Genomic DNA, 24,377 nt, shown 5'->3' with positions numbered 1-24,377 from the left:
CTTTCAATACCGATCATGAATAATGTTTCAACTTAAAATTTTTGATCTAACTCTTCTGTGGGTTGGATGCTTCCATGAGTGTGAGGCAAAATCACATGCAGAGTTGTCTAAGAATGCACTGCCTACAATGTAATTTCCAACATCACACAGCCCTTAATCACCTCACAGAACAGGGATATGATGATTGCCATCATAACCTCGATCCATAGCCTCAGCAGCTAGAGTTTCTGCTATCTAGCCTTCTAGTATGGTTAGATGTGGAAACAAGAATGTGTGCTGCTTCAGGACCTGGGTATAGGGCAAGCTATGGGAGAGGACTGAGTGTAGGAACGGAAATCTTAGCCCTGTGAGTACAATGATTAGAAGTAAGGTCTAGATAGAATATTTGTCTTTCTCTGTGAGTTTGTATTCACATGGGTGACAAGGAAAATTATTGAAAATTCTTACACGAAAACTACAGCTTTGGTGGGGCTGTGAAATAGTAATGTGTATTAAGTCATTTATACAAATGTCATTTCTCTCAGCATAATAACAATCACATTATTAGATATACCAGATCAGCTCTGCTGTAAATTTTATTTTGATTACAACACTAACTACAATATTAAATTAAACTCTATAGTATAAAGTCTAGCACTAGTCATGGGGCCAGTCTCATTCCAAAATCATATTTCCTTGATTCAGATTACAATGCCTGTGTTCATACAGCATGGCCATCTGCTTATGACTTCAAAAATAAATACAGAGAACATAGTTTCTAAAGGACCTGGGGGCTAAAATACAGAACATGGTCATCATTAAGTTTATAGATGACACTAATGAGAAGAAGGGCAGGCTGGGAATTCTAAACAGGAACAAATGCAGGGTAGAGGCCTAGAGAGAGTCTTAACCATAAAAGTGAATGATGGCGAAGGACTATCTTTGTGTGGTCATGTCTAGATTAGGATGGGGGCTCATTGGGGTTGGGGGAAATGAAAGTGGTATAAATTTCTGAGGCCGGGGATCCCTGGGTGGCTCAGTGGTTTAGTGCCTGCCTTTGGCTCAGGGCATGATCCTGGAGTCCCGGGATCGGGTCCCACATTGGGCTCCCTGCATGGAGCCTGCTTTCCCCTCTGCCTGTGTCTCTGCCTCTCTTTCTCTCCCTCTGTGTCTCTCATGAATAAATAAATAAATAAATAAATAAATAAATAAATAAATAAATAAAAATAATAATAAAAAATACAAAAATAAAAAAAAATTTCTGGGGCCTAGCACTCAGGAAGAGGGCCCAGTGTCCAACCGTGCTAATATTAACTCAAGTACCTTGCAAAGATGTTCAGCCAGTCCACTCTTGCTGGGGGAGGGGTGGAAACATGTTTTCAGGAGAGCTCCAACCCATTCTGTGGTTTGTACAGTGTTAATGTGATGATTTAGGATAATGCTATCCTGGGGTTTGCATAAAAGGAGTGGAAGGCAAAAAAAAAAAAAATGTTCCTCTCTTATCTTTACTCCTTCCCATCCAATCCATCCACATGGCCTATCATTTCTACCTCTTACTATATTCTCTCATCAGTCCCCTTCTGCCCTCTTCATTGCCACTGCCAGTGCCCTTGTGCGAGCCTTCATAGTTTCTCACTGGGTCCATGACAGTGTCTCCCTAGGCTCTCTGCCCCAACTCTGGACTCTCTGCTATCTGTTCTCCACAGAGCAGTTCAAGTCATTTTCCCAAGACTTATGTCAGATCAGAGCAGTTCCCTTCAGTGGCTGCTCATTGCTCTTGGACTAGAACCTGAGCTCCTCATGGTGGTCCTTATGCTCTGCATGATCTGGCTCCAGCCTAGCTCTCTAGCTTCTTTATATACCTCTTCTACCTCCCTACTTCACTCAGCTTTCTTCTCCACCCTATGAATCCTCTGGACCTGCTCCCTTCTGAAAGCCCCAGCACAAGAGTGCTCCCCCGGCTCTTCTTGAGGCCACCTCATTCTCATCGTTCAGCTCCCTGCTCAACTTCCTGCTCAGGGACCTATCTGTGTCACTTCATCTCAAATAGCCACTTCCATGCATCTGCCTTCGGCTCAGGTCATGATCTTGGGGTCATAGGATTGAGCCCCACATTGGGGTCTGGGCTCAGCAGGGAGTCTGCTTCCCCCCTCCCATCCCTCCCTCATGCTCATTCTCTCTTTCTCTGAATCAGATGAATAAATAAAAAATCCTTTTAAAAAAAGCCTCTTCAGGCATCTGGGTTGCTCAGTTGGTTAAGCATCTGACTCTTGATTTCAGCTCAGGTCATGATCTCAGGGTCGTGGGATTAAGCCCCTCATCGGTCTCTGTCCTCAGTACAGAATTTGTTTGTCTGTCTCCCTCTGCTTCCCCCACTCTACTCCTGCTCTCTCTCTGTCTCACTCTCTTAAAATAAATTTAAAAATCTTAAAAATAATAAAGTAGCCTCTTCACCAAACCTTCACCAGATTTCTCCAAACCTTTATTGTTATTGTCACAATCTGTAGTAATTATCTTATTTTCTGGTTACTTATTTCTTATTTTTCTCTGCCCAAGATAGACTCTGAGCTTCTTGAGAACAAGAAGCCATGTCTATTTCCATCATAGCTATATTGCCAGAACCTAGCACAGTGTTAGTACAGAGCTGGCACTCTGTAAGAATGTGTGAATAACTAAACCCATCTCCTGTCACAAGGCCACTGTAGTGATCAGCATATTTTAAAACTGGACCTCTTAATCCTGTAGTCATTTCTGGGGAAGTAATCTGCGGCTCCAGAGCTGATGAATGTACCTGGACAATAAAATAAAACGTATCTTCAAGCTCCCAAGGTGCTTAGCAGAGGCCCTTCAGGGATGGGGCAGGTGTTATAGCACATGGTCAGGTGATCTTTGAACCCTCAATCACAGCAGTGGCAGCTTCAGCAAGAACACTTTTTCTTTTGTGGACTTTTCACCTACATTTCTATGCCTTGGAGAATGCCTCTAAATTTAGCATCACCTGCATTTTCATTAAGGTAGCCTTAACATCTGCCTTCCTAGATGAGGAATAATGGTGAGAGACAAGGACAAAGAAGCGACTCCTCCTCTCGACAGACTCCCAGCAGGCATCCCTCTGTGCAGCCCAGAGTCACTCATCACTCTCCTGTGTTTGTCTTCCCCCGGCCAGCTTTTAGTTTATTTGACTGGCTTTCATTCAACATACTTAAGTTTTGAAAGCTGAGCTTTAGGAGATATAATTCTAGACGCATTCTCTGAGTCATGTCATTTTACCCAAAAAAGCATATGATGCGAGGTTTAGAGGACATTTCCTAAGGCAGAGCTGCTGGAATTTTTAAAAAAAGTCAAGAAAGCAAGAGGATGGCCAGTACACTGATCAACACTCATTCCTCAGATCACATGGTGATTCCATCAGTGGAACTAAGTGTGTGCTGATCGACCCATGAAGGCCAGTGCAGGACAGATACCCAATTAGTTATAATAACCTTTGACTGGCAGGTGAAAGGAGAGAACTATGTAAATGTGGACACCCAGAAAGGCATTTTGGGACCAAATCACTGGGAATTTCCTATCTGATGTGTCCACTGGAAGTGCAGTCCCTCTGAGCCATGTGCTATGCACTCTTTAGGATTCGGGAGCCAAGTGATGGGGATACAACAGCTCTAAATGAGCTTCACAGTTATTGTGAATGAAAGAGGAAGGCCATATATTTTTAGAAGAAAAAGCCATATAAATCTGACAGTTTTACCCCCGTCATAGCAAATCCCAACTATATCCAGCCAAACCACTTTGTTTTCCTGACAGAGACTTGCACAGTGGGAAGACACGAAAAATCAGTGGTAACAACTGCTTTGGTACCCTTTGTGCTCAAGTGTAATGTCTCTGGGTCCATTCAGGATAAGGTGGGTCACCTTCCATTTTCAAACACACGCGCGCGCGCACACACACACACACACACTTAACCAACACACATGTAGTAATAGCCTTATACATATAAGATGAATTATTCAAGTAATTTTTAAATTTTTCTCCTTAAATTGCACTATACTTTCCTGTTTTGAAATATCTAAATTATTAGTCACAACAGTACTATTATCCATTTAGTGCTTTTTTGTTGTTGTATCGAAATAGACTAACAAGGATGAAGAGTGGTTCTTAAATTTTTTCCAGGTAAATCTGCAAATATATAGATTGGTAGTGATAACTATCAACATTTAAAAGCACATACCTTTTTACTTTAGTAATTTTATTTCTAGGTATCTTTATGCAGACTTACTACACTACACAAAGACATCCTTAAGCACCCATCTTCTCCGTTTTTGTAACCAAGAAGCTGAATGTAGCTGTAGAAAACCACACACTCAGGCAGACAGGTTTCATTTTGAATATGATCCCACATCTCACATGCGCTTTCAGTGCTACTGGTAATCTTATGACAATTTTTAAGTTTCTTCATCAAACTGGCCTTTCTACTCTCTGAAGTGACTATTTCGTACATTTCTTTTCTGCTTAAATCCTTTTCTTTGCTCATATGCCTTCCACTCAATCATCTTGCCCTATGTCTCAAACAATACAAGGAACTGTGATCTGGGAGCTCCTTTTCTTCTGTCACCTAGTCCATGCACAGTTGCTGCTATATCCTACTCTCTTCCTATACAAGTCGGAAGTGCTGTCTCTCCCAAAGAAGGCTAGGCTTTGTCTACCACCTCAAATCCACCTTCTTTTTTTGCACTGTCAATCCTCATACTTTTGCCTGGCTTAAAATATGCTGGCAAATTTGTATCTTCAGTACAAATATCATTGAACTCCAGACTTATTATTATTTTTTTAATATTTTTTATTGGAGTTCAATTTGCCAACATATAGCATAACACCCAGTGCTCATCCCACCAAGTGCCCCCCTCAGTGCCCATCACCCAGTCACCCCAACCCCCTGCCCACCTCCCTTTGCACTACCCCTTGTTCGTTTCCCAGAGTTAGGTGTCTCTCATGTTTTGTCACCCTCACTGATATTTTCACTCATTTTCTCTCCTTTCCCCTTTATTCCCTTTCACTAATTTTTATATTCCCCAAATTAATGAGACCATATAATGTTTGTCCTTTTCTGATTGACTTATTTCACTCAGCATAATACCCTCCAGTTCCATCCATGTCGAAGCAAATGGTGGTATTTGTCGTTTCTAATGGCTGAGTAATATTCCATTGTATACATAGACCACATATGATTAATCTGCATACTTGATACTCTACTTGGATGTCTCCCAAGCGTCTCAAAATTAACATGTTCAAAGGACCCATCCTTCCCCACAAATTTATTATTCCCCTAGTCTTCCTCACACAGTGAATGGTTGCACCACTCAGTAGTTGTCCAAGCCTCTATTCTTTGATTCCCACATCCATCCCTGTTATGCATGTCAATTCTACTGTTTAAAGATATGTTGAATCTGTCTATCTTGATAGCCACTAGCCTGGCCCAAACTAGCCATCATCATCTTGCCTGTACTAATGAAAAAGCTTCCTTCCTGGCCTAAACCTAACTATTACAATCTGTTCTCCAGAGTATGTGAGTGGTTTTCTATATATGTATCTCTATATCTGTATTGGTATCTATCTATCATCTATCTATCTATCTATCATCTATCTATCTTTATATCCATATCTGTATCTAATCACATTAAATGAATAAAATTCTCCAGTGGCTTCTTGTAACATTTCAGACCCAAACTTCTTACCACAGCTTACAAGGTATTTTATAACTGGTCTCTCTCTACCTCTGCAATGTTATTTCATGCTGCTTTCTCTTATCTATCACCTTTTAGCCACAGCCTCTTTTCAATTCCTTAAAAGCACTAAGTTCATTTCTGTCTAGGGCTTTCCAATGCTATTCCATATGCCTGGAATGCTTTATCACCTTTGGGTTCCATTTTAAATACCAACTTCTCAAAAAGTTCTCCAGGTAAGTGTTCCCAGTTAACTTTACATTAGCACACTTCATTTCCCTCATAGCATTTATCACAATTTGTGATTGCCTATTTACTTCCTCATTTATTCTATATATTTTGGGTACTAGATTGTAAACTCTGCAAGGCAGGGAATATTATTCAGATATGTATACCTAACCCTTCACACAATATGTCATACATAGAAAGAGATCGATAAATACTGATGAATATTTGAGTAAATGAACAAATGAATACAAGAATGTTAGGTATAGCATTGTTATAATACCAAACAATAAAAAACAACTTTAATGTTTACTAATAAGTGAAGGGTTATATAAATGATGGCATATCCTTAGAATACTAAAAGGTAGAACTATTTTCACAGGGATAAAAAACTGTCCAAGATATATTAGGTAAAAAAAAAAAAAAAAAAAAAAGCAAAACTGTAGAGCATAGTATTTAAAAAGTCTTCTGCCACACCCAAATATATTATAGCATATGCATGGAAAGTTCCTGAACCTACAAGAAACTGTGATAGCTGGTACTTCTATTTAGAGGGAATCCTTTCTGTCCCCATATACAGCTTGAATTTCTTAACATAATTATGGATTACTTTTAAAATTTAAAATCTTCTTAAAATTAAAATACAAACATATATTAATTAACAAAAACGTAGCCATATATTGCATTTCTGTTCCAAGAGATACTAGGTCCTGTTTATTAGAAGCTAGGGGGTAAAGGACACATATGTAAGTAACCATTTTCATTAATTAATGGAGACCTGCTGTGCCTTTTCCCAAAAGATTAACTTGAGGTGGCTACGAAAAACTGTGTTGAATGTGACAATTAAAAAAGTAGATTTGTAACCAGACCAGGAAGGATCTTGTATGGAGAGTGAGTAGTCTGCATTTACTGGATGGGAACTGGAGGGTCTTAAAAGACTTTGTGCTTTAAAAAGTTCAGTCTGGCCAGCTAGGAAGATTAATCTTCCAGAGTAAATTTTACCTCTTTATAACATCTTATAATTTAAAAACCATGAAACAGGTAACACTCTCATTACTTCTCTGCTAACAGTAATAAGACAGAGTTTCCTTTAGTTAGGAAGTACTCAGATTAGAATCATCTCTGGTGCTACTGGCACAGACCTCCTTGACTCACCAATTGCCAGGCTTTGTCTGATGTAAAGAACCTGCAGACCACATTGGTGCCCGCTGGCTTCTTTTGGTTTCCTTCTGGTTGCCTCATTTATATTTATGGACAGACATAATGGAGGGGGTGTATATGTGCAGGTGGGATAGGGTGGGGTAGATGGTCTCTCCTACTCAAAGATACTAAACCCAGCTAGACTTACTTCAGTTCCCTCAAGTGAGGGAAAAGAGGGTTCCATCCCTCACTTGGAGGCCTTTTAAATATTTTGGTAGTTCTCAAATCTTAGAGTGCAAAAAGAATCACCTCAAGGGCTTGTTAAAACTTCGATTCCTGTCCCCCATCCCCAGAGATTCTGATTCAGTAAGACCAGGGTGGGCCTGAGCATTTATTTGCATTTCTAACAAATTCCCAGATGATGCACATCGTCTGGGGACTGGACTTTGAGAATCACCACTTTAATGGAGTAAGCCTACTCTCCTTTTCTCATGCGTGCGGATCCTTAGGCAAGTGCCATGTGGTCATTCGGGAGAGCAGCCATCCCTTTTATTGGTCACAGTCCAGAGCCTTGACTTTGCTGTTTGAACAACTTCCGGTAATTTCTGCTCTGGACGGGCAGCACACAGCCCTTTGGAATGTCTCTATTCTGTCTGGCTTTAGGGTTGCAGCCTCTCACCCTGCAGTGTGTACATGGCATTCCATACATAACCATTAGCAGGACTCTGGAGTGTTGGGTATGGGAGACGATGCATCCTGTGTTCTCACCCCCCCTCCCCACCAGCGTTGTGTTGCCTCCCATCCTCCCGGGGAAGGGGCCTTCTGCAGCCAAGTGGGGAGCGAGCCAACAGACTGTTCAGGGAGTCCATTGTCACAGGAAGGGCTCTGGATCCTGGGGAGAAGGACCTGATATATTAGCCACTCATTCCTTCTCTCTATCATGTCATTCTCCCTCTACCCAAAACATATTTTCTTCTTTCCTTTCTGCCCCAATGTTAACTCTGCTCCAACACAGAGAATGTATGCTCTGTGCCAGGCACAGTACTGTGGACTTCAGAGGCAACAAATGTAGAAAACTTGGTCCCCACCCTCGAACAGTTTAGACCCCACTGGAGGAGACAGACACCTTAGTGGTTACCACAGGAGATCAAAAGCATTTAGTGCTGGGATCCCTGGGTGGTGCAGTGGTTTGGATCCTGCCTTTGGCCCAGGGCACGATCCTGGAGACCCGGGATCGAATCCCACGTCGGGCTCCCTGCATGGAGCCTGCTTCTCCTCTTCCTATGTCTCTGCCTCTCTCTCTCTCTCTCTCTCTGTGTGACTATCATAAATAAATAAAAATTAAAAAATAAAAAGCATTTAGTGCTAAAATGCAAATTCTGGAAGTACAGAGAGCCCGGAAAAAAAGGATAATTACTTTTGACTGAAGAAATTAGACTCTGAAGAGGGGGTGTCATTCCAGCTGGCCGTAGGAGGAGAAGGAGAAGAGCAGGGAGTCTATGCTTTGGGGAACAGAATGAGTACTAGAATCTCTCCACAATAGAGTGCCCTTCTGTGCTATTGGAGTAGGGGAGGAGGAGATGCGGAAGCAGTGTATTTCTAAGCTTTTACTTAGTGCCATCAAGAACATTGGGTGTTTCTAATTGCAGCTCTGCCCACCAGGGATATTTGTCAGCTTCCTGAATTTCCAGCTGTTGCCATGATCTGTTTTACTCTGGGCCTAACAAACTTCGTGCAGATGCAGGCAAAATTACTGATTTGATTACCGATTACTAACTAATATTCGTAGTTTAAAACTTCAAAGAGGGTCCTTTGAGGGAAAGATGTCCAGTTTTTCAAATGTAAGACAATAAACTCAGTTTTCTACATCTCATTTTCAAATATGTACCAACATTTCAGAAAGTTGGCCTTTCTTTATTGATAGCCTGTGACATAGGGAACGGAGCAGTGATTTTCCCAGATACCTACTTGAAAATGCAACATAGGAAGCCTTCTACTGACTTTGAACTTCTATTCCACATCTAACTCCTAATTATGTAACCCTTAGCAAGTTACTTTATCTCTCTGTGCCTCAGTTTTCCTCATCCATAAATGGGAATCATAATATCTACACTCATAGGGTTGTTGTGGGAATGAAATGAAATAATACCTGTAAGCTCCCAATAACTACTAGCTGTTTTTTTTTTCTATTGACATTTAAGCTAAGCAAATGCATTTTTAGGTGAATAGGCCCAAAATTTCCACATATTTCCACTTTTTTCATAGCTTTAATTCAGAACTCTGTCTGGGTTTCATAAGGGCCATGTGCAGTATTTGCTCCATCAACATGGAAGACCCCTAATTAAATCCTATGGCTGAGCAGTTCTTCAGATATTTGAGAGCTTGCTGGAAGAAAATTCTCTTCTTTCCTGTATGTTGGGAGTCTCTAGTACATCTTCTATACTCCTTGAAATTGTTTATGAGGTACAAAGTCATAAAGAATAGAGAAGGCACATCAGATCCTAGGGGACAGTTAATAATGCAAATGACCAACATGGAAATCTTGAACCACTTCTTCTAAAGCATGAGTAATGGTTACATTCATGGACTCTTAGGTCACATGAGTCTGGATGCTGCCTCTGCTTTGTGATCCTAAGCATGTGCCTTAACCACTCTTTGCTTCTCCTTACTTACATGAAAAAATGGAAGCGATAAAAGTATGTACCTCAAGAGGCTGTTGAGACAATCAAGTAATAGAATTTGGTAAAGCATTGTTAGTACAGTGCCTGGCACTTAACAAGCACTCAGTAATATTAGGTCTTGTAGCATAATGGAAAGAAAATCAGATTGGAAGTTGAAGTAATAGCTTTCTAGTAATAGATTTCTTCTTTATAGAATAAAGGATCAGGAGAAAATGATCCGAAAAGATTCTTCTCAAGTCTAGTCAGCTGATTCTAGCCTCATCTTACCTTTCAGAGTGTGGAACAATAACCTTCTCACTCTTTAGGATTTAGAGAACAAACTACAGACCCTGAAAAAGCTTCTCTTTGTCTCTTTTGACCATTATTGTTGCTGGCATTATTGATTCTCAGGGATGTGTGCTGATCTAGCTCTTTCTCTTCCAGGGGTCTGCATTCATTTCCATCTCTGCAGATACTCCCTTGGTACCATCATTCTCTCTGAGGACCTGGGGCCACGTATGCCCCTTCTTTGGGACCTCAAGATTCTGTTTTAGGAATTAGGAGGATCTCTTAAGTCCCTTCTAATTTCAATATTCTGTGAGTCTGTAGATCTCAACCGGTACCCTTTTCCTGTGGGTGTTTGGCTGAGACTGTAACAAAGCTGGATGTATTCAAGGGCAGTGTGGGCAATAAAGATTGCAACCAATGGGCTAGACTACAAATGAAGCAGCTGTGATGTCTAGTACTTCTTAGTATCACAGTAATTAGAGGCTTAAACAAACTAAAGCAGAATTTTATAAAAGAAGGTAGGTTTGGGGAGGTATTTAGAGGATTCACAATTGGGCATTCTAAAGATATAATAATGCCTTAATACAAAATTTCCTGGCTTTCTTTCGAGTCACTGGAACAGTGTTTATGTTTCGTAATGTTAATCACATGCAATTCTTCTAAATCTGGGATCTAATGGATGCAAAAATTGGTCCAAATGTCAATTTTAAACATATGTTTTTTATAGTGAAGAGACCTGTATGGTTCCAAACACCAGTTAACTCTTTGATGAAATTAGGGTCTGATTTTTTTCAGAGATGGTTCTGACTGGTATTCAAGATGGGGAGAAATCCTTAGACATTCTAGCAATGGGGTCAGCAGAGGAATTGGAAAGGCACTTTCCTGAAGCAAAGTATGAAGGCCTGGGATAGCTCAGTGAATACTGCTCACTCCAAGGAATGGAGGGAGTTAGGAAGCTGTCCGGCAGACTTTGGTAGGCTCTGGAAATTTCAAAATTGGACAGAACAATGAAAGCCAATAGAACTCTTTTGTGGGGACTTTAAATGCAGATGGAGAACATACTGATTTTGTTGGTCATTAATAGTCATCCTGAATTTCAAAATGACCATTTTCATTTTTTTCTAATGATGTGAAACAGTTTCACTTGGTCCTCAGAGAGCAATTAACTAGACTCTGTTGGTGTCCAACAACTGTGGTTGTTGTTTTGTCTGAAGAAAAGGAGGCTGGGCGATGACTTAGCTTTTCAGGACAAGAAGAAATTCATAGTTTAAAAAAATAACAGAAATACGAGTTAGATATGAGCCTTTAAATGCCAGGACATCACAATTGGAAGAACTGGCCAAAACCATGATACTGAGGGGCATGAGTGGCATCTGCTCTGAAGACCCGACAAGTACCACCTGTTTTGTCCTACTGAGAAATTGAGGACAATTTGATTCTTAAAGCTGGACACCAACTCAGTCACTTGGTGCTTCAAATAACACTGCCATGACTCATAACCATTTGGATATTTAAATTGGAATTGCCTTTTAAGCCAGTAAAAGTCATGGAAGAAATCCACTCCATAGTCACAATCTGGGATATTTTTCACCCCAAGTGAAATTTCTCAGTTAAATTATCCACTCTGTTCAGTCTTCCTGACTCCAAATAACATTTAGCTACTTCAAAAAATGCAACCCACCACTACAGGATAAAGATTAACCATAGATAAGACACTAAAGAATGTGCCATAAATGCAGGATGCAATTCCTAAAGAGATGTTTCACAGATATCTTCAGCAAAGGCAATATCAGTAAAAAGAACTGTAGAGCTTTCTGAAGTGACTCTTTTTGAAGAGAAGTCCTTTCATTTGGATAAATTAGTTCTGGTGTGCTTGAGAAAAAGTTAGCGTGTTACCCCCTAAGCTTACTTCATATGTAGGGCACTTCATTTTCCCTGCTCTCTACCACCTCATTAGATGTTAGGAGTACAAGTGTAGTGGTTTATTGAAAGGGCTCAATTTGGTGGGGGTACCCACAGAAAACAACTTCATGCTACTTTTTAAAATTATGCCATTCAAACTCAATTTTCTATTTCTGAATGTCATCTCAAAGCTTATTTCTTAGATTTTGAATATTAATCAATAATTTCATTTTTGGGTATTAAAAAGTCCAGCCCAATCTTGTATCAAAAACTTTAGTTTTTTTAAATCCAGTTTGATTCATTTCTTGACCAGTTTCAGCTTGGAATAAATCAGAAAACTGCAGGGGATGGAGGGGATACATACTTTTGTTTGTTTGCTGTTTTTTTTTTTTTAATTTAATCCTATTCTTTACCAATTCCTAAAGGACTAGATGGGAAGAAAAAAGGTAAGACAGGGGCAAAAATGCCTTATTGACTGATGGTACTGCAATGTGGCTTTGGTGTACCCTCTAAGGGAGATGCCCAAATCATGGACCCTTCTCTTGTGGGACATTTTTGTGGCTTCTTCTAATACTTTCCTGCTAGGACCCTCCATGAATACTATTACCTTATGCAGACAACAGGCTTTATAGTTGACTACTTAGAACTCCTCTGAGCTTCTACCCTGATGATATATCTCTCACAGCTTCTTTCTTCTTGGATGAGATTCTTTTAAGACAACTGAAGCTTGGTTATTTTCTGTGGTATCTACTCTAGGCCAGCTCTCTCACTTCATTGAATTGTTAAGGACAGCTCCAGCCAGCCTTTTCATTAGACCTTTCCAGGTGAGGACCAGGCTCTGGACTCTGTGTCTGCCAAACTACAGGGAACACACATCAAGTCCTCCTAAGAACTCTCCTTATACTCTTCTAGAACACTTCTAATGCTGAGGCTTGGGGTAGAGAGAACCTTTCCTGTTCCCCTATTTCTAGGCTGATAAATCTCTCTTCAGATACAGACATAATCTTCTCTCTCATTAGCCTTCTAGCCTCTCTTACATGTAGACAGGAAATGGGCAATAGATACCATCTGGTCTGGGACCACCCTGTAGGAGATCCTGCATGAATGGTCTAACTCTAGCCTCTCTTTGTGATGTAGGGCACTTTACACCCATTGACCTTAGCTTTGACTCCTGAGTTAAAATGGGCAACAGAAAAGTTCCATTTGTTACAAAACCAAAGGCTCAATGAGAATCAAAGCCACAGAAAAGCTGAATGGATAGTCTCAGTTTATTATTAGAAAAGTCATTTCAGGGGCGCGTGGGTGGTGCAGTCAATTAAGCATCTGCCTTCGGCTGAGATCATGATCATAGGGTCCTGGGATTGAGCCCCATGTCAGGCTCCCTGCGTAGTGGGAGTCTGCTTCTCTCTCTTTCCCTCTGCCCCTCCTCTGCTTGTGTTCTCTCTTGCTCACTTTCTCTCTTTCTCTGTCAAATAAATAAATAAAATGTTAAAAAAAGAAAAAACCATTTCAGACATGACTATTTCTTTAGCTATATTTTGGGTGAGTAGAGAACCCAAAGAAAACTGCTGAAGAAGGTCTTGTAGAGGCCATTGAGGTAATGCTGGAAAGACAGTGTTTCTGATGTGAACAGCAAATATTGCTGTCCTTCCTACTAAACTATTCAGAATTACGTGGAGACAGAATTGGTTATCAGAGAGGAGGAAGAAAGGAGCAAGTCAGGGTTAGTGGAAAAGCATTAAGAAGTAAGGTCAATGGCATAAGAGGCCAGAGTCAGGTTTGCTAAGCCAGGGTCAAGAAAAAGAGAGTCAGGTAACGCAAGATAAGAATTATTCTGAATCAATAGATTAGTGCTGGTGAATTAGCTCATTATAGGAAAGGAGAACATCTAAGGCTTTAAGTGCCTGAAAACATATTTGGTCTCTCATGTGGATGTGTGTGTGCACGCGCGCGCACACACACACACACACTCCAACTGCTCCTTGGGTGCTTACTCTGTGCTAGGTACTGTGGCAGGCACTGGGATTGCAGCAAAGAACACAATAGAGTTTACTCAGAGATGAAAAAAGAAACAAACCACATTTAAGGAACTAAAAGAAATTCAATTTGGCGGGAGACAGGGTTGGAGATGTGGGTATAGAGACCAAATCATGTGGGACTCTGTGCATCATTTTAATACATTTGAATTTATTCCAGAGGCAATGGGTTAGAGGTGTTTTTTGTTTGTTTTATAGCAGGTATTAGTAGGCATTGTGTTTTAGAAAATCACTTTGGCTGCAATATAGAAAATACACTGAAGAGAAGCACAGAAGAGCCAAGACAGGCTAAGGAGATTTAGGGAATGAGGTGAAGGGATAAGTTAAGGTTTCTAGCTTGGGTGGATGGTAGTGTCATTCATTTAAATATGGCATAAAAGGACTTCCACATTTATGGCACAGGAGTAAGAGGGTAGGGGAAGGGAGGTGTCCAGTTTACATTTAGACATGCCTGTGAAGCATCCAATGAGATATATCTAGTAGCAAGCTCAAAGTCAGGATGGAGGAATTGGCTACACATGTGCATTTTTTGAATGACTGATGAATAGAAGGTAATTGGAGCTGTGCAAGTGGATGAGCTTACATATTTAGAATATATTTAGAATAAGAAAAGAAGTAAGACTATGAAAGAACCCTAGAGAATATTGATATTTAGGGGATGGGTAGAGGAAGAAAAGCTTGCAAAGAGAAATGAAGTCTAGCAGGAAGGGTAGGTGGGAAGCCAGGAAGAATACTGTTTCAAACTCAAGCATTTATCAACTTTCTCCTCCACTGGGCTTTCTTCATCTTTCTATGGGTCCTGACAGTTGTGAACTTTTCTGAAACCTGGTTTACCTAATATTACCAGTAGGTTTTGAAATGTATTTATTACTGTTTTACATTAATTTCTTGGGGCAGCTGAGAGCAAACAGGCAGATTATTAATTCTCTGGGCCTCTGTAATGTCCCCCAGTATATCTCATTAAGAAGGCTCAGGTCAATGGTTCTGAACTTTGGCTGAACACTGGAATCATCTGGGGAGCTTTAAAATATACTGATAAATGGGTCCTACCCTCCAAAACTCTGATTTAATTGGTCTAGAATGTTGTCTGGGAATTGGAATTTTTAAAAGCTCCCCAGGTGATCTTAAATATGTAGCCAAGATTGAGAACAATTGACCTTAATTAAGATGGCTTCTGATCTTGCATTAGTGTTTCCTAATAAACAGCATATATTTATCTCTAGAGAACTGGTTGGTTTAGCTTAATGGAAGAAGTGAAAAACTCGAGCAGGCTCTTGAGGAATGTAAGTGAATGGAGTGAGCATGCCTATTTATGGGGATAGTGAAGACACTGGTGGGGTCATAGCAGATGATTTCTTATGTATTGCCAAATACTGTACTTTGGAATATCTTGTCTAAATTGTCCACAGTTGGCCAGTGACATAGACTGAGTCTGTGGTAGCAGTACCAAGTAGAGAGCCAGGATACCATTCTGCAGCATTACTGACTCATTACATGGAGAAAAAAAAATAGGTGATAGCTTAATATTAGGTTCAAGAAAGTGGTAGAGAGGTTGAAATCTATTTCTGGTCCTCTCTTGTCAAACCATTTCACCAACAAATCAACTCCATAATACTTAACAGTCTGGTAAGTGAAGGCATGATGCCTACCCTTCCTTAAAAGGCATGTTAAGAAAGCTGTTTGTATGATCCTTTTTTTTTTCACTCTTCTTTCTTTTTTTTCTTTCTTTCTTCCAAAAATATTTTACTCATATTATTAGAAGAGTGTAGGTGCCATTCCACTTCAGCAACTTTTCCAGCCACCTCTTTCTTGTCACATCTGTATCTCTTTTCTTTGTTCTCTGCCCCCACACCTTCCATCTTCACTCTTTGTCTCCACATCCTTCTCTTTCCTCTTCAGTCTCCCACTCATCTGTCTCCTTCAGTTTCCTGGCACTACCACAAACTTGGAGTAAACAACAGCCACAACTAAGTTCCCTTTAAGATATTCTTGATGAAGGAGTAAAAGAGAAAGTATTTATTAACTCTTGACCCTTGAATACATATCTTTTTAATATTCCATGTGACAAAATGAGAAGCATGCATAAAGCACACTTCTTGTGCATACTGAAGTACAATGATTATCTCAAGAGAAGCACTTATGTGTTTGAGTTATGAGCTAAACTAACTGCTTTTTTCCTTAGAACATAACTGTTGCTTGAGCGAGTAACAAACCATGATTATTTGGACCTGGATACTGCCACAGACATTTTCTCCAAAACGAAGTGAGTCTGCCACTTCAAGGAAACTGACAGTATTTGTTGGCAATAATAAAAATTTAAACTTTCAAGTGAAAAATTAGAATTTTGGAAAACTTGGATATACCCCTGTGAGCCTGACAGCTTCCCAATAATAAATGACTTTTCTCATGAGATTGCTAATGATATCAGTAAGGTTATTTTTAAACATTGTATAATGAAATTCTATAACTTTGGGAGATTCACATAGCTCAGTGAAACAGTATTTTCCAGATGACCAGTGAATGATGTTACAAAATCATGATGAGTAAAAGATTATAATGCAGATCCTAGATTTTCATGCAACACAATATGAAAAGTTCACTGGTAGAGTTTTGGATTCCACATTGCAATTAACCTTTGAAAAATCACTACTACTGAGTTTTGGTGTAGTATCAAAAGCAATATCTGAATAATCTGAAAAGGCTATTAAATACCCTTCTCTTTTCCCCAACTGCATGTCTGTATATGTACAGATTTTTTTTCATATAGTTTAATCAAAACAACATATTGCAACAATCGAATGCAAGAAGTAGATGAAAATTTTGCTGTCTTCTGTGAAACCAGACAAAGAAATTTGCAAAAATATAAAAATCAATGCTATTCTTCTCACTAACTACTTTTTTGTTTTGGATAATATAACTATTTTCCTAAGACGTATGAAACTTATTTGTGTTAACATTTAATGAGATTTGTTGTTATTTTTGAATGAATACATAAATATTTAATTTGTTTAGCTTTAATTTCTTTTTTTAATTTATTTTTTATTGGTGTTCAATTTACCAACATACAGAATAACCCCCAGTGCCCGTCATCCATTCACTCCCACCCCCCACTCTCCTCCCCATCCACCACCCCTAGTTCGTTTCCCAGAGTTAGCAGTCTTTACGTTCTGTCTCCCTTTCTGATATTTCCCACACATTTCTTCACCCTTCCCTTATATTCCCTTTCACTATTATTTATATTCCCCAAATGAATGAGAACATATAATGTTTGTCCTTCTCCGACTCACTTACTTCACTCAGCATAATACCCTCCAGTTCCATCCACGTTGAAGCAAATGGTGGGTATTTGTCATTTCTAATGGCTGAGTAATATTCCATTGTATACATAAACCACATCTTCTTTATCCATTCATCTTTCGATGGACACCGAGGCTCCTTCCACAGTTTGGCTATTGTGGACATTGCTGCTAGAAACATCGGGGTGCAGGTGTCCCGGGGTTTCATTGCATCTGAATCTTTGGGGTAAATCCCCAACAGTGCAATTGCTGGGTCGTAGGGCAGGTCTATTTTTAACTCTTTGAGGAACCTCCACACAGTTTTCCAGAGTGGCTGCACCAGTTCACATTCCCACCAACAGTGTAAGAGGATTCCCTTTTCTCTGCATCCTCTCCAACATTTGTTGTTTCCTGCCTTGTTAATTTTCCCCATTCTCACTGGTGTGAGGTGGTATCTCATTGTGGTTTTGATTTGTATTTTCCTGATGGCAAGTGATGCAGAGCATTTTCTCATGTGCGTGTTGGCCATGTCTGTCTTCGTCTGTGAGATTTCTCTTCATGTCTTTTGCCCATTTCATGATTGGATTGTTTGTTTCTTTGGTGTTGAGTTTAATAAGTTCTTTATAGATCTTGGAAACTAGCCCTTTATCTGATAGGTCATTTGCAAATATCTTCTCCCATTCTGTAGGTTGTCTTTTAGCTTTGTTGACTGTATCCTTTGCTATGCAAAAGCTTCTTATCTTGATGAAGTCCCAATAGTTCATTTTTGCTTTTGTTTCTTTTGCCTTCGTGGATGTATCTTGCAAGAAGTTACTGTGGCCGAGTTAAAAAAGAAGAGTGTTGCCTGTGTTCTTCTCTAGGTTTTTGATGGAATCTTGTCTCACATTTAGATCTTTCATCCATTTTGAGTTTATCTTTGTGTATGGTGAAAGAGAGTGGTACTGGCCAATAGGATCCAACAGTACATTAAGAAAATCATTCGCCATGACCAAGTAGGATTTATCCCTGGGACACAAGGCTGGTTCAACACCCGTAAAACAATCAATGTGATTCATCATATCAGCAAGAGAAAAACCAAGAACCATATGATCCTCTCATTAGATGCAGAGAAAGCATTTGACAAAAATACAGCATCCATTTCTGATCAAAACTCCTCAGAGTGTAGGGATAGAAGGAACATTCCTCAACATCTACGAAAAGCCCACAGCAAATATCATTCTCAATGGGGAAGCACTGGGAGCCTTTCCCCTAAGATCAGGAACAAGACAGGGATGTCCACTCTCACCACTGCTATTCAACATAGTACTGGAAGTCCTAGCCTCAGCAATCAGACAACAAAAAGACATTAAAGGCATTCAAATTGGCAAAGAAGAAGTCAAACTCTCCCTCTTCGCCAATGACATGATACTCTACATAGAAAACCCAAAAGCCTCCACCCCAAGATTGCTAGAATTCATACAGCAATTTGGTAGCGTGGCAGGATACAAAATCAATGCCCAGAAATCAGTGGCATTTCTATACACTAACAATGAGACTGAAGAAAGAGAAATTAAGGAGTCAATCCCATTTACAATTGCACCCAAAAGCATAAGATACCTAGGAATAAACCTAACCAAAGAGGTAAAGGATCTATACCCAAAAAACTATAGAACACTTCTGAAAGAAATTGAGGAAGACACAAAGAGATGAAAAAATATTCCATGCTCATGGATTGGCAGAATTAATATTGTGAAAATGTCAATGTTACCCAGGGCAATATACACGTTTAATGCAATCCCTATCAAAACACCATGGACTTTCTTCAGAGAGTTAGAACAAATTATTTTAAGATTTGTGTGGAATCAGAAAAGACCCCAAATAGCCGGGGAATTTTAAAAAAGAAAACCATATCTGGGGCATCACAATGCCAGATTTCAGGTTGTACTACAAAGCTGTGGTCATCAAGACAGTGTGGTACTGGCACAAAAACAGACACATAGATCAATGGAACAGAATAGAGAACCCAGAAGTGGACCCTGAACTTTATGGTCAACTAATATTCGATAAAGGAGGAAAGACTATCCATTGGAAGAAAGACAGTCTCTTCAATAAATGGATCTGGGAAAATTGGACATCCACATGCAGAAGAATGAAACTAGCTTTAATTTCTTTAAGGTAAATATTGATATATATATCTCACACATACTTGTGTTCTTCAATAATTTCTAAGAGTATAGGGATGCCTGGGTGGCTCAGTGGTTGAGCATCTGCCTTTGGCTCAGGGTGTGATCCTGGGTCCAGGATCGAGTCCCACGTCGGGCTCCCTGCATGGAGCCTGCTTCTCCCTCTGCCTATGTCCTTGCCTCTCTCTCTCTCTCTCTCTGTGTGTCTCTCATGAATAAGGAAACAAAATCTTCAAAAAATTTTTTTTCTAAGAGTGTAAAGAGAACCTGAGACCACAAAGTTTGAGAGCTGCTGGTCTAATATGACAAGCTATTGGAGGACAGGGAATGTGTCTCTTTTACTTCATATCACACACAGCCCTTTTGGCCTCATACAGTTTTATGTATGAGCTTTATTATGGAGTGGGGGAAAAAACCACTGACAAGCCAATCAGGCAACTTATTTATTCTTTGATTCAACAAATGTTTACTGCTCTAGGCACTAAGAAAACAGATGAATACCCCTTTCCTGTGAAGCTTTCATTCCGGTGGTTCTGGATTATGGTCCTAACTCTATCCCTAACTCATTGTGTAATTTGGGTAAGTAATTTTATCTTTTGGGGGCTTAGTTTTCCTAAATACGAAATGATAAATTTGGGAAGAGTGATGTCTAAGGGCCCCTCCCCAAATCTGTAACTTTGGGTTTCCTCATTGTCACCTGGCTAACTCTTCATCCGATAGGTCTCATTTAAATGCCACTTCTTCAAGGAGGTTCTCCCTTGCCCTCAGATTGGCACCCCTTATAATACCTGGTTGTACTCTACTTTCCCTTTTATGGATCACTCATCAGCCTGGTATTTGCTTGTTCAATATCTGTCTTACCTATAGGAGTGTGAGCTCCCTGAAGGCAAGAACGGTGTCTGCCTTTTTACCATATACGTGGAACACAGCAGGTGCCCAACAGATTTTTGCAGAGATGCCACTCTATTTAAAATTTTTACCTTTCTCTCTGATATTTCCTATTTTATTTGCTTTTCAGAAAATCTTTGGCATTATCTCTATGCAATGTATTATGTATCTTAGTTATTATGTTTATTATCTATGCTTAAGGTGGGAGTCTATAATAATGAAAATTTCATGAGGGCTAGAATAGTCTCTTTTGTTTGCTGCCTCCAGTAACTAAAAGAGTACATGGAACATAGGAAGAAGTCAATTTTTTGTTGAGTAATGAAAACACGTGTTCATTGAAGAAGCCATCAATGGTAGGGCACATAAATTAAACCATTTTTTTAGTAGTGGGGTTGGATGTGGATTTATGCATACATGTTTTTTTCCTAGTTTCTCTTGTGCCTAAAAATATACATTTGTGTGAATTTTGAATAAGGTCATGAGCAAGGTCTGTGATATGTAAAGTGGTGTGACATAAACGGGCCCATATGGTAAAGGACTTGCGACCTTGACCATTACTGGATCATGAAGGTGTAGTGGGCCAAATGCAATTATGGTTGGCTTGACCATTCTCTAAAATCACTTACAAGTGTGTTTTAAACACATTTTTGAGGAAATCAAGAGCATATGAAGATAGCAAAAGAAGCATTTAAAAAATAGACTATATGAATAAAAAAGAGTCCAAGGGGTCTTAGAGCAATAAACCAAAGATATAAAACATAAACTCCTTCAAAAGCACATAAATAACTTAAATAGATAATGTTTTCTCTCTGAAAATACAGTTTGCAAGATAGAGGGTAAGTTAAACAGCAAGAAAATTAAGTAAACAAAAGCAACTAAACCATAGCACATTAAGACTTATAATCCAGTTAGGAAACAGCAAGTTTGAAATGCACAGCCATTTCAAATGCATACACTATGATATAATTGGATTTTAGATGTAAAAAGGAAATATCAGGATAATTAAATTTAAGGTTGTATAGACTTGAAGACTGTGATATAAACTGTATCAAATTATAAAGGAGAAGCAAGAACAATGTGAAGGGGAAGAATAGCTATTCTCTTAGAAATAATTCTTATTTAGGATTTGGATGACTCAATAGAACAGTTTTCACTAATCACAGTCATATAATTTTTTAAAAAGGGTTTTCATGTAATGATTTGGTATGGAATAAATGTTTTTTAGAGTCATTGTAGTTGGAAAAATTAGTTTTTTACTTTTCAATTATAATTAAAAGGGCTTGAACATTAGGGTAACTTTATAGTGCTACATCAGGGTTTAATTATTAAAATTTAATTTTTCAGAGTTGAACTCTACTACCCTTAAATGTGCTGCATATGTCAAATTTCAAACCACACAGAAGCATTATATTTATTGAGACACTGCCATTGTCTCTGCAAATCACTTAAATAAAAACTAAAGTAAGGATATTGAAAATGACTTGTCCATGTCCAGGGATTAATTTAAATTCAGAATTACAAAAAAAAAATTAATTCAGGATTACTGAACTAGACACAATTCCCAAAAAGTTAGGCAAGAGGTCTTTCTCCCCTACAATAATTCAATGTAAAGACATATTATGCATTGAGGAGAATTCAGGCACTGGAAAAATAGATATGGACAGTACAAAGTCCTTGCCTTCCAAAGCTGATGGTCTTACAGGGGGACAAAAAAATGCCCACAAATAACTATAATATAATGAAAGTTATAGATTTCATAAGAAGACAAGCATTAAAGTCACAGAGAAAAAGTATATATTATTCAGATCTAATAGCTCTTATAAAACTTAGATTGTAATCATGATTCTCTGACTTAGTGAATGAATGTCAACAAAAAATCATAATGTTGACAATGGGTGGACAAATTCCCTTACCCAATATCTTCCTATATAATTTCAGAGATTCACAGATGTATGCTTATAATTTTTAATAAGAGCTCCTTCGAATGGTGCCATATGCATACCACTGTAGGAATCCCATTCAGCACACTGAGAAGCTGAAACATTAGGTCCATCCCTACACCTTTAATTCTACAATCAAGTACTTCAGCATCTGGATACACCTTGGAAAGGTCAAGAAAAAAAAGCACAGTAATCTTACCATAATATTCATATTTCTCTCACTGTGGCAGGTAAGAAGGATATGGATCTTTTGATTCATCCTTATTAATTCTCATTAATTCATTCTTATTAATTCAAATCCATTGAATTTCTTACAGTAGATTCTCAAATCATCCCTGTTCCCATAGAGACCCCCAACCTTCCCTTTTTTTGCCCACTTACAGCAGAAAACCTCAAGTTCTATTTTACTACAAAGTTTTAAGCCATCTAATTCTAAAGTTCCATTTTAGCACTCTCAATATCTTTATTATTTTACAGTATACTGGTTTAGAGTGGGGATTCTGGAATCAATAATTTAATTCTTGGGATTAAATCTTGCTTATACCACTTACTGGCATTGAGACCTCAAATGAGTTGTTTAAAGCTCTGAGCCTCACTTTTTAAAAATCTTATAAAATGAGAAGAACAAGAGCTTTATCTTACAGAATTTTTGATAAGATAAATTACTTATAAACTACTTAGAATAGTTCCTGATACCTTGCAAAAGTCCAAAATAATGATATTGTTATTGTTATTATTATTATTATTATTATTATTATTATTATTATCCCATCAATGCAGAGAATGAAGTGCCCTACTTGTTAAGACCCCCCTTTCTTTGGCCTCCTTCAAAAGTTGATTCTCTAATTACCTGCCTCTTACATCTTGACTTTGCATTGAATCCACTCCCTCACTACTTCAAAATTCCATTTTAAAAACCTATTTCCTCATTCCTGCTACAGGACTATAGCTCTCCTCACAGCATAGATAAACTTCTTGAAAACAATATTTGCAACTCCTGCCTTCTTTTAAAGTCACCTACCCACTAGTTTCTATCCGATCAATCAGATGCTAGTGCTTTTTCCCATCTCCAGTGAGCTTCTCCTTACCTTACATAAGTCATTCTTCACCTCTGCATTTAACTGTAGTAGTTTAACATTGACCAACAACTTTTTCCTTTTTGAAACTCTCTTCTTCGCCTTCTGTGACCCTCCATAGTTTGGACTCTTCCTATGTCATACTGAGCCTTTTCTTCTATCTCTCTTAGACATGGATTTTTCTCCAGTTGTCCTTAGCTTGTTTGTACCAGATCTCTTCCTCAGTATATCATCCACTCCCACAGTTGAGCTCTGCACCTCACTACCTAATCAATATCCCTATCCTGATATCGGCCCAAATTTGCACACTAGTGTTTCCAACTGAGTAGAGGATATTTATGCCTACATTTCTTGCAGCACTTAAAAACACAACTTGCCCAACTTTAAATATTTTCCTTCCAAAGGAAATTTTCTTATTTGATTCCCTTACCCCTATTGCTGATTTGTATGGACTGAATGTTTGTGTCTCCCTCAAATTCATATGTTGAGACCTAAACCCTAGTGTGATAGTATCTAGAGGTGGGACTCTTGGGAGGCTGTTGGGTTTAGATGGGGTCATGAGGGTGGGGCCCCATGATGGGATAAGTGTCCTTATAAGTAGAAGAAGAAATATCAGAGCTCATTCTATCTCCACCATGTGAAAACACAGTGAGAAGGTGGCCATCTACAAGCCGGGAAGAGGGCTCTCAACCAAGAACTGAAGCTACTGGCACTTGGACTTCTCAGCCTCCAGAACTGTGAGAAATAAATCTGTTGTTTAAGCCAGTGGTATTTAGTCTGTGATATTTTGTTATAGCAGCCTGAGTTAAGACAGTGATTCTTCCTGTCATTTCCTTTTAAAACCTTCTCTCTTAGCCTCTATCCCCACTCAGTTGACAAGTACTATAGATTCAAGTCCTGTGATTTGCAATTTCTCTTATGCCCATCTTTTCTAGTTCTGTCACTTATGAGCTCTGTGATTTGGGCAAGTCACTTAATCTCTATGTACAATGGGAATAATAATAATACTTATTCATAGAGTTTTTATGACACTTAATACAAAACAGAATACTGGCTGGCACATGATGGGTACTACATAAGTGTAAAATA

General features: G+C 39.0%; 1 protein-coding gene and 1 long non-coding RNA gene across 6 annotated transcripts in view; one reads left to right on the top strand and one right to left on the bottom strand.

Annotated features, from left to right (window-relative positions):
- Positions 1 to 24,160, top strand: part of LOC140621028 (uncharacterized) — a 35,252-nt gene extending 11,092 nt beyond the window's left edge. Inside the window, exons 4-5 of one of the 2 annotated variants that reach the window (XR_012020753.1) lie at positions 16,130 to 16,210; positions 19,863 to 24,160. This is a non-coding gene — a long non-coding RNA (uncharacterized lncRNA). Of the gene's footprint in view, positions 1 to 16,129; positions 16,358 to 19,862 lie in introns of those variants that run through there. The other variant, XR_012020752.1, reaches the window with a different exon arrangement.
- The window catches only part of HPSE2 (heparanase 2 (inactive)), a 629,145-nt gene that overhangs the window by 51,503 nt on the left and 553,265 nt on the right, over positions 1 to 24,377 (bottom strand). Inside the window, exon 10 of one of the 4 annotated variants that reach the window (XM_072805744.1) lies at positions 13,178 to 13,376. The exons of the other annotated variants lie outside the window; for them this stretch is intronic. Within the exon in view, the coding sequence (XP_072661845.1) occupies positions 13,257 to 13,376 (120 nt within the window). The 3' untranslated portion in view covers positions 13,178 to 13,256. Of the gene's footprint in view, positions 1 to 13,177; positions 13,377 to 24,377 lie in introns of those variants that run through there. 4 annotated transcript variants of the gene reach the window in all.

This window comes from Canis lupus, chromosome 29 (genome assembly GCF_048164855.1).
Source record: "Canis lupus baileyi chromosome 29, mCanLup2.hap1, whole genome shotgun sequence".
Taxonomy (NCBI): Eukaryota; Metazoa; Chordata; class Mammalia; order Carnivora; family Canidae; genus Canis; species Canis lupus.
The sequence above is the reverse complement of the archived record's forward strand: the minus strand, read 5'-3'. Positions and strand labels throughout refer to the sequence as shown.